Here is an 18767-nt window from a genome sequence, read left to right as displayed (position 1 = left end):
TGTGGAGCTCATGCAGGCCTTTGTTTAATCAATTCTGGTCAAAGAATGTGAGGCCTACTCTTTTAAAACTCAATTTTAATCCAAGTTAATCCAAGTTGAAAATATTTTAACTGATTCTTGTTAACCTGAATTTAATTCAATTAATTAGCTCTAATTGGCATCAATGGAGTTGATGGCAGGAACTTAAAATCATTCTGGGGTACAGGATTGAACATTTATTGAGGAGCCGTTTTTCTAGAAATATGATAATTGATAAAGTATCACCAAATCTACAATAAAACAAAAAGATAAAAAATCTTTAAACACAAATAATTTAGATTCAGCAGCAGTATATCGATAACTGTCATGTTACAATTAAACTTAAGGTTATTTTAAAAAATACTAAACATACACCGACTATTATGGCATGCAGTGGGAATTGAGACATTTAGAAATTAAAGATAAAACAGGAAATAAAAATGCTGGTTTCAAAATCAGGGATTTCAAAATGTAAAACTACAGAACACAGGTTTCTAAAATGCAGGGTTCCAAAACACTTGAGGCAAAAAAATCTCCATTGTTTATTCTTTCTTCAAATATATGTTTAATAAATGTGAGGAAGCTAAACCTAACTAACCAAGATGCTATTCACAACAATCAAAACACCCGAAATCAACCATTAATATTTTACACGCTATCTAACGAAAATGAAAAGACGCCAACGCCCAAAAACAAAGCAACAAATATAAAAACGAGAAACCCGAAAAGAGTAGGGGGGTTGAAGAAAGAGGGAGTTGGAGGAGCAGCGAAAGGGAAGAAGTGGAGAGAAGAGGAGAAAGAATCTAAGAGATAGGTTACGAGAAGGCTTTGAGAAAGTTACGAAAATTGTTTAAGTAAGGGAAGACAAATTATAGACATAAGGGATATACGGGAGGGCATTTAGGATAGGGAAATTTATAGTTGGTTACATGATAAACGATAAAAGAAGGAACAGAAGAATTAGTAAGAAACAGTTTTTTTTACATAGTTTAAAGTGGAGAATATATTATTTGTTAATAACGGAAAAGGTTTGTTAATCATAAAGAAATATATCACGCGCCAAGAAAAGTAAGTACGCATTATAGCACAAGTCAGAGTGCTACCATTACACAGAACCAAAAGAGGCATCCCAACATCCATACCCCTATCCTCCGTAAATACAAACCATTAAACCCCATTCCCCGTAAAGAAACCCCGACTCACAATAATTAAACGATAAAAATATATATATACACAAAAACACCCGCCTCACATAAACATGAGTTTAAACACAAAATCAAAAAAATTTATTTTATTTAAAGGAAAAATTTCTTAAATTATGCTTTTTTCAAAATCTTAAGAGTAATTTGGGGCGAGGTTAAACGGTTTAGCTTAAAATACAATTAATATCTTTAAAGGAAATTTTTTTTTTTTTTTTTGGTTTTTTTTGTTTTGATTTTTTTTTTTAATTATGCTTATATTAACTTCTAAAAAATAAAATATACAAACATATGCCAGTTTAGAAGTTATCCGTTATAAAAAGTATTTAGCAAGGTTCGGTTGAAGTCTGGGAAGCACATTCTTCTTAAACACTTCTTCAAACAGGTGCTTTATAAACTTGTATAAACCCTTCCGAGACGGTTTTTTTTTTTTTAAAAGTACGAATATGTTTTTTTGTGTTTTTGTAATTTTGTCAGTCAATAGTACATAATCTATTGGAAAAGTGCAAATAAAACATCAAGGGGTTGGAGGGGGTGGTAGTACATATATGTACCAGCAGTCTTCTGTAGTGGTTCAAATGTGTATCATCAGCACCATACAAATATTGTTCTTGAAAAAAGCTGAATTCTTTATTATAATATAATAGAGTAAATTTTGCTCAATAAACACTACGTTTGAAGCCGTCTTTCAATATTTTCGTCACTTCTTTAACATCAGCTTTATGACAATTATTCAACATAAGGACTTCTTTTGTTTCTTGATATTTTACAAATAGCAGTTCATCGTTACTGCACTAAAACACATACTCCCCTCTTTTCAGCTTTTTGTTGATTTTAGGTAAATATTTTCTATTTTTGTTGCACGTTCCTAAAGCGTCATCAACAAATAAAAATATATGGATTTCAAGCGAATTTTACTAACAAAACTCGTCTAGATCAGCTATGTAATTTAGTGGTACATATATGAACCGAGAGTCTCGAAAGGGTTAAAAAAGCAAAGTTTTGTTATCACTGAAAATATGCTAAAACAAAATTTGCTTTTTTTATTACTTGATAATGCAAACAAGTTTTTTTTTCAAGAGGAACTAAATTCTGGTAAAACTATTCAAGAGGAACTAATCTTTTCATGAGAAGGATGTTTTTGGAAGTTTCTAAAAATAAAATATCATTTTCTCAGTTTGAGCATTTTCGGGGAAGCAACAATGTGCGAAATGCCCAGAATAAAGTGTTTGTCCTCTATGATTGATACTCTGAACATACATATGAATTGGTTGTTAGTATAAGATGAACAAATAGGTTTTTAAATTTTTTTTATAAATAATATTTATTTCTTAAACTCTACTTTTCAGGTTTTGTTCCTAGAACAAAATTTAGCCCTCGAACCAAGTTATTTAAAAAAAAACAACTCCAATATCCCATTAATTTGATAACTTTACTTTGTTTCAATCAATATTCTGTACCATATTTTCAGGCTTTACTTTGTCAAGCATCCCTCTGATTCGATTCAACAAAGTTTCTAATTTCTTTTTTTTTTTTTTTTGAATAATTTAGTTCAATTATTTATCCCATCACCTCTAAAAATTTCATTATTTAAAACTTATAGCAAAACATATGATAGATAATTGAAAATAATAGTTTTTTTCTGGACTTTAGTATATGACTCACCTTAATCACACGTTATCCTGACCTTAATCACACGTTATCCTCATCTTATATCACACTTCATCCTCACCTTAAATCACTCCTTATCTTAACTTTATACCACAACTTTACTCCTACTCTTTCCTTTCTAAACTTTGTGAGTTTATTGGAATTATCTCTTCAGAAGTATTTGAAGAATATGACGCATTTGATTGTATGGATTCTTTTGTTGATGAAGAACTTGATTGTTCTCGTTGAGTACAAAGTTTTTGATGGATTTTGATTAGCTGTATAATTCCTCTATTCAACATTTCTGTATTAAACAGTTGATAACCCGATATTAAGCAAAATCTTGGATCCAGAACTTAAGCAGCAATAAATGCTTTACATTTTAAAAAACTTTAATTTAAAGTGATCGTGTCTTAGCCTTTGACTTGCTATAAAAATATTTCTGACATATTTTATGTCGGCAGAAAATGTCTCAGACATAAAGTTATGTCAAAGTAGGTGGACAGAAAAATATTTCTGACATAATTTTTGTCAGCAGAAAATGTCTCAGACATAAATTTTTGTCAAATTAAGTGGACAAAAAAATATTTCTGACATATTATGTCGGCGGAAAATGTCTGAAAATATGTTGACAGTTCTACCAGACATATTATCCCGTAACAACTCTGGTTATATATATTTTTTTCTCTTCGACTCTGCTTATAGGTAGCTCTCCAAATTAGATACATTTTTATTATTCTTTAGGGCGTAATATAAAATACCTTGTTATTGTTGCATTTAATTGTTGTACTAATGAGATAAGTACAACAATTAACCTCAATAAAATATAACAATAAGCTATTGCAACACTGTCTAATCCCTCATCTTGTCCAATTGACAAGTCTGAGGTTTCACGGAAAGTCCCAATGTTTTTTTAAAATATTTTTTTTTTGTTTCTAAAGGTCCTCGTTTGATCCAAGTTATCGCAAGTAATTCGGTGTGGACTAGTATAATTTTAAACTTAAAATATTAACTTGTTTATGGGAAATATTTGTCTTGTATTATGAAGTACAATTTTAAAGTTATATACAGTACTCCAAGAAGTAAAATAAAAAAATAAAACAACAACAACAACAACATAAAATTGATTAAAAGCTGTCTCATTAACAATAAATAAGTCTAGTTATTGTATAATTAAATCTATTTTAAGTTGTCTAGAAGTTTATTGTTTCCCTAACCTGCAACTTTCCTGACCTGTAGCTGCAAAAATTTACCCTCATACGAAAATCCAGAAAGCAGACATCACAAAACTGTAGTAACAATACAATTAAGCTAAAGTAGGAGTTTCAATAAACCAATGAACTTTTTATGAATACATGCGTATTTTCTGTTTTTCTTTTTTTCTTCTAAACCAACTAAATCTCATACATTTGATTTTGTTTTAAAGTGTTTTTTTTTTGTAACATCCTTAACATGAAATATATCGATATTGATATTGTTCACTCTAAAATACCATAAGTTAAAATGCATTAGTTAAGGTGCTATTTTTTTAAAAAGCTTGAAAGATATAAGCCTTAGGAAAAATGCTGGAAATATCTTTTCAAAATTTAAAGGGCAAAGGTAATACTTAACTATTCATATAAGTAGAGAATGTTAAATGCACTACTTTGTCTATTACCAACATTTCTTAACAAGAAATAAAAAGTTTTTAATTTCTACATCTTCTTGCTTATAAAATAGAAAACTATTTTAAATTTAAACTTTTTAAATTTAGAATCAGTGATAATTAAAAGTATATTAGTTGCTATTTTCATTACTATTAATACTTAAATTACATAATGCAAGAATTGTAAAAATGTTTTTGTTAAAATTGACTACGTTTATTATTGATAATTTTAGCTTTATTACATCAGAATATGTCACTGGATTCTGAATGCATGGGGAAGAAAATTTATCTCCTTAAAGAAGATGTTAAAGGGAAAGTAAAGTCAAAAAATTTTAAGCTTTTTTCAAATAATTCTCAAATATGGGAAGCTTCAAAAGGAATATTTTTGGAAGAAAGTTTAGGTGATCAGCAACCCTGTGATAAAGAAAAACTGTTTTTGCGTTCTATTGATAATCCTCAAAACACAGTTACAGTACATATTTCTCAAGTTTTTTATCTTGGAGAAGAATATTACTCTTTAATGGAAGCTGTTCCCAATGGAGCTAATCGTGTTGAAGTTCTGAATGAACCAGGCAAATTAAGGCAAGGAATGTTAGCACAACCTGGTGATTTGGTCCAGGTCAAAACTAACAGTGGTATTTTTGAAGCAAGAATAAGGTATAAAGGTCCAATTAGTGGGGGAAATGGTATATTCTTTGGTATAGAGCTTGAGGTGAGAATGTTTCTCTTTTTTTTCTTTGTATATACAGTTTATATTTATAAAAATATATTTTCTGTTTTTTTACTGCATCCCTACATTGAATGATTTGAACTGTTGCATGTAAATTTGTACTGTGGCATGTAAATGCACAATTCCTGAAAGGAAATGCAGCTAGCTTTTATGCCATATTGTTGTAACAAAAATAGCTAAAATATTCACAAACCTCCTTATCAGAAGATTTTTTTTGGAAAAGCTTCTAATATTTTGGAGATAGTCAGACATACTAAACCATATCTGTTTTGATTAAAATCCTGCAAGATCTTTTTATATCTAGAATAAAGGATCTAGAATAAAGGATCTGCTTTTTGTAATAAGGTGTTTTTTTTCCATGTTGAGTTTTCTGACTATTCCATTAATCACTGAATGAACTGAAAGTTTAGGAGACACAACATATTATGTTGGAAAAACCCTCTTTAAACATTCATGTATTTTATTATAATAATACTCTTAAATTTTACTGTTTCCTGTTCTATTATCTGTTTATTCTTTTCCTGCTATTCATTTCAGTTTTATTAATTTTCACTTAGTTACAGCTGTATTTGCTTCCTTAAAACATCAACAATTACTTAACATATTGAAATATTTTCTCTTGTTAGTAATTAGGTATGTTTTCAATATGAAACTTGTATAAGTGTCATTTTGGCAAGATTGACATTAAAAAAGGTTATACAAACAATGCGAAAAGTATCTTATTGATATATAATATACTTGATATGGTTGAATTGAGTGATAATGGATTGATAAATTTAACAATTAAACATTCTTTTCTATATGCAACCACATTGTTTTCTATCTCTGCAGAAGTCAAAGAAAAAGGAATTCAATAGTCATTATTATTGAACATTTTTCAAACCAGATGTAATCCTTTGAGCCAAAGGAGTAGCCATATTATGCATACAACAATTAATGTACAAAAAGTGACTGTACCAGATAGAGAAGATGGAATGACTTACAAAGAGATTAGAAAAAACTACTCTATTTCAATCAGAAGAGTCAGAAAAAGCTATGAGAAGTATTAGAGTACAAGCATATGCAACACATTTTATGGTGGAGAATGAAAGTCAGTTACAAATGACCATGAAACTCATTTGATTAAGCATAAAGTCACTTCCCAAACAAAGAATCAGCATTGACACTAAAGGAGAAGTTTGCTTTGGATGATTATGAATCAACCATACAGCAGAAACTATGATCAATTGGAAAAATTTTACAGCAAAAAAAAAAAAAAAACGGCTAATGATTTGCAATGCCAATCATAAAAAATGACTTGGTTTTTCAAAACTACATCTTAAAAAGCCAGATTTTATTTGTGACACTGCTCATTAGTCTGATGAGTCCAAGCTTGAACTCATGAATTCTAAAAAATGTAACAGAATATGGTGCCCACCTTCAGACATGTTAAAACAGAACTGCTTAAAAACTATTGTAAAGTACAGCAGAAGCTCACTTGTGATATGGGGTTGTTTTTTGTTTTTAAGTGTCAGAAGTTTATTACATATGGTTTCTAAAAGGACTGTTGCTGGTTATACCAATATTTTAAATGAAGATCCAGAGTTCCTAAAATTGATTTAGGGTCATATATCTTTCAACAAGATAACGACCCCAAGCATAGATCACATGTAGCTTCTCAGTACTTTGAGACAAATGCCATAAAGAAGTTGACTTGGCCTCCGCAACATAATACAAAATAGCATAATACAAAAACTGTAATGAAATGCAGTACCTATGGAATATGATTTTTAGAGAATCTTTGCAGAATTCGGTCTATGCCATGTTGAAACATCTTTGTGTAATTCAAAATAAAACAGGAAATAGAAATATTTGATATTTGATTGTGCAGTTTTTAGTGATGATAGAAACACAGCTAAAAGACTTTTCCTCGATTGTTCAGCTTTATCTGTCCTGTTTAAGACTTAAATATGATAGGCGCTTCTCAAGAAAAACGTCAGCAGGATTCAACTTTTATTAGCAGAATCATCTGATTTTCTTATGTCAGAAAAGTACTTAATTTAAACTCTCAAACCAAATATACAATTTAAAAGTGCTCTATTTGCTTAGAGTTTAAAAACTTAGAGGTTTTTTTTTGTTGATAGAAACAAAGAAAAGAACTATTTTGACTTTCTTTAATTGCTCTTCTTTCCATTTATAATCTAAAATTTGGTGATTTCAACTATATTTTTATTTTCTAAAAGTTGAATTTGTAGGATGTTTTTGCTGTATTTACAGTACTGTAACTTTTTTATTATAACGCAACTTTGAATAGTATTTCAGGTCAAGTCAAAAATATGCTTATACATAGATCATTTTAAAATCTGTTAAAGGATTGATCTTCTTTGCATATAATAATCTTTTGCTGAAGTTACTTTCCTGGAATATTTATATTAGATTTTAAAGCCACCATCTTTTTCTTAAGTTATATAAACTTTGTTAAACTTTTTTAGGTAAAAGTTGGTGATTGTGATGGGAAGCCACATTTTGAATGTGAGGATCAATATGGAAGCTATATTGCACTGCATGACATTCAATTTATTAAAGGATATGAGAAAACTCCGTCTTCAAATGATAAAATATCAAGTGAAGAAAATAGGACGCTGTTCATTCCAACAAGTAGCTGTAATGGAATGAAAGTTGGCACAAAAGTACTTTGTTTTCTTCCAGGTTCTCAAAAATCATTAAGGGGTTTTATTGTTTACATTGGTACTAGAGAAAGTAATATTGATCCAGTTGCTGTTGGAGTTCAGTTAGTATGTTTTTTTATTATTATTATTATTATTATTATTATTATTATTATTATTATTATTATTATTATTATTATTATTATTATTATTATTATTATTATTATTATTATTATTGTTATTGTTATTGCTATTATTATTATTATTATTATTATTATTATTATTATTATTATTATTATTATTATTATTATTATTATTATTATTATTATTATTATTATTATTATTATTATTATTATTATTGTTATTATTATTATTATTATTATTATTATTATTATTATTATTATTATTATTATTATTATTATTATTATTATCATTATTATTACTATTATTGTTATTATTATGTTTATTGTGCATTTAAAGTATGTTAAAGAAAGTTGGTAATTGTATTGATGGGTTAAGAGTTGTGAAAATACCTTTTTTTTTTTTTGAATATTTCTTAATTTATTTGTTTTTTTCTGTTTGCTTTTTTTTTTTGTCATCAGTTAAATTTACTTTAAAACTTTAATTAAGCTAATATTTCATTTTCTCTAAATTGATTTTTAATTATTAAGAACATTTTTTTTGTCCTTCCACCAAGTTATCTAAGTTGCGCAGTTCACATTTTAATGTATTTATTCATCTCATTATCTGTAGCTAAAAGAATTCCAGACATTCTATCAGAAGGGTCTGAGGAGAAGCAGAATAGCAAAAGCCACAATGGCCTGTTTTGCACATTTTTCCTGTGATACAGATATATTTTGATAACTTTCATCCAATTCTGTGTGCAGCATTTCAAAAGTTGTTTACTGTCATATTAGTGTCATGGTTACAAAAGATCTCTTTTATAAATAACTTATTTTGAAAAATATAAGACTTTGTTAGCAAGGATACTTTAATGAGTTATTTTTAGGTTGTTTTATTTCAAAACCTTTTGAGCAAGTTCTATTTATTTCTGTTCATAGCTTCTATCTTGAGTTTTTAGGTTTTATAAATATATTTAACAAGTTTTCAAAATATAGTTAAATATAGCCTTTTATATTATAATTTTATAATGTAAATACTTTTTTTCAATTTTTTTTAGTATGTAAAGCCAAGCAAACCGATTAAAAAGGGAAATTTTTATAATGGTTGTAAGCTTTTTGATTGTCCTAAAGGTTTAGGCTACATTACCACAGATATGAATTCCTTGCGTGTAGTAGAAAAAAATGAAGAATTTGTGTTAATTTCTAATAGTAAGTTCAAGTTTTCTTCTTAAATAACTTATTTGCTGTAAAGTTACTCCATAGTTTGCATTTACTTAATACATTAAGGAAATGAAAAGCTTCAGTTTTACTTTGATTATTTTAAACATTAAGCTCTGAAGATGTTTGTTTAAACAAAAGTTTGACTTCGTCTTGTTTTTTTTTCCTTTCCTAATGTTGTTTATGAAGGACTCAGAGTCACCAAATATTCTCTTGAAGATTGCAGTAAGCATCCTTTTGGCATTTCTTATCAAATCCATTCCTGTGGAAAATTATGAAGCAGTAATTTGCTGTCAAGTTTTTTTAGGGGACTTGCTGTTTCAAGCAGTGCATCTGATCATTCGTAGTCTTATTTTTTGATGTTAATTAATTGTGGTCTTAAAAGTTTTGAGTATTAAAAAGTACAAAGTAAAAGATTAAAAGAAGATTAAAAAAAGATTAAAAGAAGATTAAAAGAAGATTAAAAGAAGATTAAAAAAAGATTAAAAGAAGATTAAAAAGTACAAAGTTGTAGTACAAGAAAGCAAAAATAAAGGACATGAAGAAGTGTTTCGAGTGGGTTTGGAATCAACAAAGAGAGAGTTTGAGTTTGGTCTTTACTTTGAATCTCTTTGTTGCTTTTTTATTAATATGTAGTTCCTTGACTCTTGAGAAGCCTTTTCAGTGCCCTGTTTTATTTTGCTTTTAGTTTTACTAAGTGTTTAAGTGTTGGTTTTAGATTATCTTTGCTGGTCTTTATCGGTGTTAATGGTACTGTGATATGAAGTTCTTTCAATTTTTAACATTAAAAGGAACCCTTGTGTTGTTCTGACATGCTAGTGTTTTCTGGTTTAAAATCTGTAATATCCAACCCCCTACTGAAAAGTTTCTTTTTAATGAAGCAGGTATTGTCAAGGTATAGCCAAGTAACTTCTAATCATACCAGCTAGCAAGAGTACTTGATTTTCATTTTGCCTTCACCATTCCAAATCATCCACATCCCTCTCTGGTATGGCCATTGTCTGGTCTTTTTTACATTTTAACACTGAGGGTAGCTTGAACTTTGAATGACTTTACTGTTAAATCCCTAAGCAGTGTACTGAAATCTGCCTCTTATCTTTAAAAAAATCAAGGTGCACTGGATCCTTAGTTTCATGGAGGTCTAATGTATCCAGCAAACAATCCCCATCATCCAATTACTTGTAGAACTGGATTGTGGTTGGGTGATTGTCATTCACTTCCTTGATGGCAGCTTTCCTCGCTTCCTTGCTGCTTGCTATTTTTTTGAGTGTACATCCTCTTTAATATAGGTGCAAAAGTGAGCCCATATTACAGTATCTGACTCCAATACCTGCTCATTCAATGTCCTTTTGCGGTTCTTTTGCAATGAAAGTGGAGCTTTTATGTGTCTTTTTGAACTTAATGGTCAACTGTTTTTCTGAAGACCAGGAGTTATTACATCATTTACATTCAGCCAGAAATGGTAAAATGTTGTAAATACTATAGAACTCCAATTGATCTGGGATCAAACTTTGAAGGTATGTATTGTCTAGTATTTTAAGAGAAACCAGTAAACCAACCTTTTGTCTGAGGGTTGACCTAAGCATCATGAAGATGGGATTTCATCTTGTAACCACAGGCTGGGTGAACCTGACTGGTTCAATAAATGCTGTTACACATGGTTTTTTGATGTTCTGCTTATCCAATAAACTTTGTTGTATCCTTTGAGCATATCTTTTACATTTCTTGATTATAGCATTGAGACTTTACCCTTTTTTACCCCTAATTACAGCTTTTACAAATTTGTATCAAAATTATCATAATTTCCTGGATAAACTGATAATTGTTGTTTTTGCTCATTTTACCATAATTTTTTAATGCAAGTGTGGTAAAGGCTTTGTCAACTATTGTAAATCTCTAACAGCAAACACACAATATCTGTAAATTATCTTTTCTAAAAATTTTCTTTTTAAAAAGATATACAGGTAACAAATGATTGTATTAGAAAAGAAAAATATATTTCTTGAAACCTATAGGCATTTTGTTTACATATTGAAAAGGGTAAAGAGTTTTCGCTAAATTCTTTTCATCTATGTTATTTAACATCTCATCATTTTCAACTCTTGTTAGAGAAAAATGACTCTTCACATATTCTTTTTTGATTTCAAGCTAAAATGTAAAAATGTTATATCATTTATGTGTATCAGCCAATCCGAGTGAGTCCAATGAGTAAATTGCATAACCAAAGGAGTCGAAGAATTGGACAGAAAGAATTGTTAATGAACGAACCAATGGAGGAAACCACTCCCACAAGCAAGGACACAGATCTTCTGAAGACTGGTGACTAGGTCCAGGAAACCATAGTACTGCTGTGTAGGATCAATTGAGAACGTTAGATGCTCCATAAGTACTCTAAATGTCATTGCTCTTGATTATTATCCCCAAGAATCAACGAGGAGTGTAATTACAATGAGCAGGAAGCAATTACATTAAGTGGAAATTGACAGTTTTCTTAAAATCTAGCAAATTATTATTGTTTATTGTGCTTGAGTCGTTTTTTTTTATGAGCGTATTTAAGGTATCTTTGTAAAGTTTAAATTGAATGCAAAAACTTTTGTGGAATAGAGTTTTTATGGGAAAAAAAAAAGATTTACAATTTCAATGTTGCATTCTCTGCAAGAAAGCAACAAACTTTTATTACTATTAATATTTAAATTACATAATGCAAGAATTGTAAAAATGTTCTTGTTAAAATTGACTACGTTTATTATTGATAATTGTAGCTTTGTCACATCAGAATATGTCACTGGATTCTGAATGCATGGGGAAGAAAATTTATCTCCTTAAAGAAGATGTTAAAGGGAAAGTAAAGTCAAAAAATTTTAAGCTTTTTTCAAATAATTCTCAAATATGGGAAGCTTCAAAAGGAATATTTTTGGAAGAAAGTTTAGGTGATCAGCAACCTTGTGATAAAGAAAAGCTGTTTTTGCATTCTATTGATAATCCTCAAAACACAGTTACAGTACATATTTCTCAAGTTTTTTATCTTGGAGAAGAATATTACTCTTTAATGGAAGCTGTTCCCAATGGAGCTAATCGTGTTGAAGTTCTGAATGAACCAGGCAAATTAAGGCAAGGAATGTTAGCACAACCTGGTGATTTGGTCCAGGTCAAAACTAACAGTGGTATTTTTGAAGCAAGAATAAGGTATAAAGGTCCAATTAGTGGGGGAAATGGTATATGCTTTGGTGTAGAGCTTGAGGTGAGAATGTTTCTCTTTTTTTTCTTTGTATATACAGTTTATATTTATAAAAATACGCTTATGGTAACTGAGACTGTCAAAGATTCTCCAAGGTCTGGTAGGCCTTCAAAGTTAACTCAAAAAGATAAAAATGTCATTTTTTGCAGGGTTCAATCCAATTCTAGGATAAGCATTTGTAATTTTCAATATTGATTATCTGTGATCAATACTAAAAATTACAAATGCTTATCCTTGGATCCTAAAATTCAGCATTGAACACAGATGCTTGATGGGGTCTAGATCTGGCAGTTGTGGAGGCTAAGCTAACTTCTCTATGGAGTTTGTCTCAAAGTGTTGAGAAGCTATATGTGATCTATGCTTGAGGTTGTCATCTTGTTGACATTTGTCCTTATACTGATTTTAGCAACACTGCCATTTAGATTTTCATCCAAAATACTGATGTAACCACCACAGTCCTATTAGAATTCATTTGGAATAAACTTCTGACACTTTAAGACAAAAAAACAACCCTATATTACAAGTGACCCTCTGCTGAGTTGCAGTGGCTTCATGCAGTTCTGTTTTAATCTGTCTGAATGTCTTCACCATATTCTGTTACATTTTTTTAGAATTCATGAGTTCAAGAATTGGACTCATCAGACCTTACAATAGTGTTCCATCTGGCTTGATAAGGTACTATTTAGCAAAACCAAATCACTTTTTATGATTAGCATTACAATTTATTAGCTTTTTTTTTGCTACAAACTTTCTTAAATTGATTGATCAAAATTTCCGTTGTATGGTTTGTAAGCCATTCCATTTTCTTTATCTTATACAATAACTTTTTGCACTTTAACTGGTGTATGCACATTATGACTAATCCATTATCTTAAAGGATTGTATTTGGTTTGACAAATGTTCAAAAATAATGTTGAAAATGGGAATGGATGTATATATGTCAGTATATATGTATAAGCCGTACAAACCAAATTGGCATGCTATTATTGTTTTGTTTACTCAAAATTCTTGCACTCAATTTATTTTGAGTGGGAAAATTTGTTGGTAATTACTGAACATTCAGTTGTATTGACAGCCTCATGAAAGAACAAAGGATTGTTTTAGCGCCTGTTGTTTCTACTGAGGAAGAGCGATGGTTTGGCATGGCCATGATATTTGTACACAAACCCTTGTACTTATACATAGATAATTTAAAATCTGTTAAAGGGTTGATCTTCTTTGCATATAATGTTCTTTTGCTGAAGTTACTTTCCTGGAATACTTATTTTAGATTTTAAAGCCACCATCTTTTTCTTAAGTTATATAAACTTTGTTATACTTTTTTTAGAGAAAAGTTGGTGATTGTGATGGGAAGCCACATTTTGAATGTGAGGATAAATACGGAAGCTATGTTGCGCTGCATAATATTCAATTTATTCAAGATTATGAGATAACTCCATCTTCAAATAGTAAAATATCAAGTGAAGAAAATAGGAGGCTGTTCATTCAAACTAGTAGCTATAATGAAATGAAAGTTGGCACAAAAGTTCTTTGTTTTCTTCCAGGTTCTCAAGAATCATTAAGGGGTTTTATTGTTTATATTGGTACTAGAGAAAGTAATATTGATCCAGTTGCTGTTGGAGTTCAGTTAGTATGTTTTTTTTATTATATTTTTCGTTATTATTATTATTATTTTTACTATTATTATTGTTGTTGTTGTTGTTGCTGTTTTTTTTGTTGCTGTTGTTCTTATTATCATTATTACTTGTATTATTATTTGTATTATTATCACTGTTTGTATTTTATGCATTATTATTATTATTTGTATTGTTATTATTAATTTTGTTATTATTGTCATTATTTGTATTGTTATTCTTTGTTTATCATTATCTGTATTATTATTACTATTATTATTTGTATTATGATTATTAGTAGTAATATTCTTACTTGTGTGGATGTTATTCATGTTAATTGTGGATGAAATATCTACAGTTGTGATTAGGGTTTCTGAAAAACAGTAGTTTTTAAAAACAGCTGTTTTACTGTTTTTGAAATTTGCACCACCACCTCACCCCCCCCCCTCTATTACCCTCACCCAACATCCTTGTATAAGCAGGTGAGAGTACAATATTTTCCAATAGTTTATATCCTGACATAAACTTTACTTTTTATAATAGTATTTCAAAAATACAAGAGCTGATAATGACTTATCTGAAAGTTGTGATCTTATTTTTGTACAAAAGTTGGCGCACACAGAGAGTACTCTTTCAACATCCATAGATGTGGGCTTAATTGTTTATAATGCATCATAAAATATTTATAGGTTTTCTTTACATTGGCCTTATTCTTAAAAAGAGTAAATTCAGCTTTTAGCCATCTGAATTTGTCCTGTCCAAAAGATACTATTGGTTATTCATTTTTCTTCAGTAACACATTAAGTTCTTCTTTTAGAGTTAAAATTTCTTCTGTAGAATTATTGGAAGTTGCTTCAATAATATTAACATCATGAACACCAAAAAGTTGAGATGCCAACATGCCTGTAAAACTTATCATATCTCTGGATAGTGAATGAATGAATCAAATTACCATTTAAATTTCTTTAATCAACATGTTGTTAAAGAAACTTTTGTCTTAGCAATTGCTAATTTTCGAAAAATAGTTAAACTTTTATCTGAAAATGTTCAAATAAAAAAAATTTGAATATTTTCAGGTTTGTATGAAACTTTAAGCAGTTAAAACTCAATATAATATTGAAATAGAATTTAATTGTTATACAAACGCATGAAAAAAGTTCCAGTTTTAAATTTTTGTCACTTTAATTTTAATAAAAAAAAAATTGAAAAAACAGTAAAAACAGTCATTTAAAAAACAGTTGTTTGCTATTTTTATTTTTTCTTTAAAAAATACAGCTGTTTTACTGTTAATGTTAATCAGTATTCAGAAACCCTAGCCGTGATAGCATGTTTTTTGTATTTTTCCTGTGATACAGATATATTTTGATAAAAATCTTTCATCAAAATCTGTTCAGCATTTCAAAAGTTATTAACTGTCATACTAGTGTCATGGTTACAAAAGTTCCCTTTTATAAGTAACTTATTTTGTAAAGCTTTGTTTGCAAGGATACTTTAATGAGTTATTTTTAGGTCATTTTTAGTTATTTTTATTTCAAAATTTTTAAAAAATTTTTTGTTGTTCTCAAAACCTTTTGAACAAGTTTTATTGAAATTTCTCAGCTTTTACTTGAGTTTTTAGATTTTATAAATATATTTAACAAGTTTTCAAAATATAGTTAAATATAACCTTTTATATTATAATTTTATAATGTAAATGCTTCGTTTGCAATTTTTTTAGTATGTAAAGCCAAGCAAACCAATTAAAAAGGGAAACTTTTATAATGGTCGTAAGCTTTTTGATTGTCCTAAAGGTTTAGGCTACATTACCACAGATATGAATTCCTTGCGTGTAGTAGAAGAAAATGAAGAGTTTGTGTTAATTTCTAATAGTAAGTTCAAGTTTTCTTCTTAAATAACTTATTTGCTGTAAAGTTACTCCATAGTTTGCATTTACTTAATACATTAAGAAAATGAAAAGCTTCAGTTTTACTTTGATTAATTTAAACATTAAGCTCTGACGATGTTTGTTTAAACAAAAGTTTGACTTCGTCTTGTTTTTTTTTCCTTTCCTAATGTTGTTTATGAAGGTCTTAGAGTCAGCAAAAATCTTTTTGAGAATTGCAGAAAGCATTTTTTTGGCCTTTTATTATCAGATCCATTCCCCTGGAAATGTCTTAGTATGAAATAGTATTTTGCTGTTGAGTTTTGTATGGGACTTACTGTTTCAAACAGTGTGCCTTATATTTTTCGTACAGTTTCAAACAGTGTGCCTACTGTTTCAAAGCACCTTATTAATTGTGGTTTTCAAAGTTTTGAAATAACAAAATTTTTGAATTTTTTATCATTCCTAATTTAACAATCACATCCTTTATTGATTTCCTTTAAGTTGAAGACAGTTTACTATTTAGTGATACATCCAAGTAATTAATAGAAACTGTTTTTCAGAATGATATTTTTATCAAGGATATTTAATGTAGGTTTTCCTTTTGATTTTACTTTGGTTTTGGTCAGAATTAAGTTTTTTAGGATTTAGATAAATGTATGTTCATTTTCTTATTTTCTGCATTTTGCAAATGTGTTTAACTGAAACCAAAATAAAAAATAGAAAACTTTCAATTTGAAAATTCAATTCTAAAATTGATAAACATAAGTATAATATAAATCTGTTATTTGAAAACATTTTTTAGTGAGAATATTGAGGTTGTACTGTTGTGATAATAATTGGCAAATATGCAAGTTTAAATATAAGTTTAAAATAAATAGATTACCAACAAAATTGTGAAATTTTAAACATGCAGGAAAATTAAATGATGTCATATACTTCAGGTAATTTACCTCAACAAACTTTAAGATAAACAGCTCCACATGGAAATTATCTGAACTTTTCCACATTTCCACAGGAAATGTGGAAAAGTTCAGATACAAAAAAAACTATCCAAATGGTGATTATCTAAATCATTTTGAAACATGGTTTTTCTATGCTTTTTTTTTTTCAACACAACAACTTTTGAATTCAGCTGTTTTTCTTGTTTTTGTTATTAGAAAAAGAAAACTTGAGCACCATTGGCTATGACATGAACTATACTCCAAGTAACGAAATCAGTTCTTCAATCATTTTATCTAAAAATGAAGTAAGTTTAAAAAATATAGATTATCTACTAAATCATGAGGTTTCAACCGAAAAATTGAGGAGTTTGCAGGAAATTGAAATGAAATCATGCACAGCAGGTAATATACCTCAAGATACTTTGCTTAATGTTAAGATGAACAAAGACACCTTTACATATGCAGAAGGTTTGGAAATGGAGAAAAAGTCTGATATAAACTCAAATAATTTGGATTACAAGCAATCAGAAAATCTGAAATTGCATGAGGCATCTATAAAATTAACGTTCAGTAATGATTTAAATAATGAGGGCTTAAATCCCAGTGAATTAGAGTTTTGTTCTCCTGCTAAAGAGATCTTTCCTGGAGATGAAGATCCTACTGGTACTGAGGAAATGAAACGGAGTTCTCTGAAAATCCAAGGTATTCTTTAGCGTTTTTTCCTAATTCACTTTTTAAACATTTATCATGATTGGTTTGCATTAAATAGAAAGGAGCTGTACTTAGAAAGGTGGCATATATAAGAAATCTTGCTGTAATTTGAAAAGATATTAGAGTAGTACAAGTAGTGGCTGTCTTAGTATTTGGTTGTTTTTGCATTGAGCATTTTGTGAGTGGACTTTGCATTGATTTAATTAATTTTTTTGTCGTACCTGGATAAATATGAGCCCAAGCTTCATGAAGTAAGTTCTTCAGCTTCTGGATGAATAACTCTTTTACTTTCTTTGATGTATGCTTAGGGCAATTGTCTTGTTAAATAATTATATATTTTCCCAATTTCAAGGAGAAGCCAGAAAACATTATTGAAAATGTTGACATAAACCTCAGAGTTCATAATTCCATCCGTAGGCTCCGACTTTTCTGATCTATTCCAATCCATTAATTGACATACTATAACATTATCTTCACTTTACTTCACTAGCTCACAAGATTATTCTTTGACTCAGTCTAAAAACCTTTTTTCTTTAATGCTAACAGCATGTTTACACATTTTCTTAATAAATTCAAATCTTTGCTCTCGATAAGTTTTCAAAGGGAATGTTATCTTGCATGGAGCTTTTACTTTAATTCCACTCTCTCTTAATTGATTTGGAATAGTCGGTAGGCTTTAGAAGAAAGGTTGGATGGTTTTGTTGCTGATAGAATATGGTTTTTCTGCAGCATCTTGTCTATTTATTGATGAACTATTGGTGTCTTTTTGCGTTTAGCTCCTAACCTTAGCTTATTTTTCACATGTAAAATCATATCAGCATATTCATAAATAGTAAAGTAAAAAATTGTTTACTAAAGTTACAAAGGAAGAAAAAAAATTTTGCTAATTTTTCCTAAAGTTTATGTTTGCAGAATTTCAAAGCAGTTTTTCTTTGTATGAGCTTTAGGAAAAAAAACGCATTTACTTTTTTCATTTCCGTAAATTTTAAAATTTTTCAAATGTTTTTTGAAAAGTTGTACTTTACCTGTTGACTAGAGCCTGTTCATCATAATTGTCAACAGTGATTGTTAATGACAATGATTTCTCATAGTTATTAATGAAAATAATTCTGTTTTAATTTGTTTAGGTTTTTAAGCTGCTATTTTATGCTTTTTTAATTTGGCTGTACAGCA

General features: G+C 29.0%; 1 protein-coding gene across 8 annotated transcripts in view; it reads left to right on the top strand.

The window, feature by feature from the left end:
• Positions 1-750: 750 nt before the first annotated feature.
• Positions 751-18767, top strand: part of LOC149880659 (uncharacterized) — a 25791-nt gene continuing 7774 nt past the window's right edge. For 4 of the 8 annotated variants that reach the window (XM_090068859.1, XM_090068862.1, XM_090068860.1 and 1 more), the window contains exons 1-8: positions 751-981; positions 4746-5224; positions 7714-8016; positions 9068-9218; positions 11990-12468; positions 13793-14095; positions 15796-15946; positions 17100-17585. In XM_090068859.1, coding sequence (XP_089924985.1) covers positions 948-981; positions 4746-5224; positions 7714-8016; positions 9068-9218; positions 11990-12468; positions 13793-14095; positions 15796-15946; positions 17100-17585 — 2386 coding nt within the window. In that variant the 5' untranslated portion in view covers positions 751-947. Of the gene's footprint in view, positions 982-4745; positions 5225-7713; positions 8017-9067; positions 9219-11989; positions 12469-13076; positions 13141-13792; positions 14096-15795; positions 15947-17099; positions 17586-18767 lie in introns of all 8 variants that reach the window. The other 4 variants (XR_016445652.1, XR_016445651.1, XR_016445654.1 and 1 more) reach the window with 3 other exon arrangements.

The sequence above is a fragment of the Hydra viridissima genome, unplaced genomic scaffold, assembly GCF_058129835.1.
Source record: "Hydra viridissima isolate aposymbiotic clone 2 unplaced genomic scaffold, HvirCarnegie_v1 scaffold_12, whole genome shotgun sequence".
In the NCBI taxonomy this organism is placed as follows: domain Eukaryota; kingdom Metazoa; phylum Cnidaria; class Hydrozoa; order Anthoathecata; family Hydridae; genus Hydra; species Hydra viridissima.
Note: the sequence above shows the minus strand (reverse complement) of the source record. Positions and strands in the feature narration are given on the sequence as shown.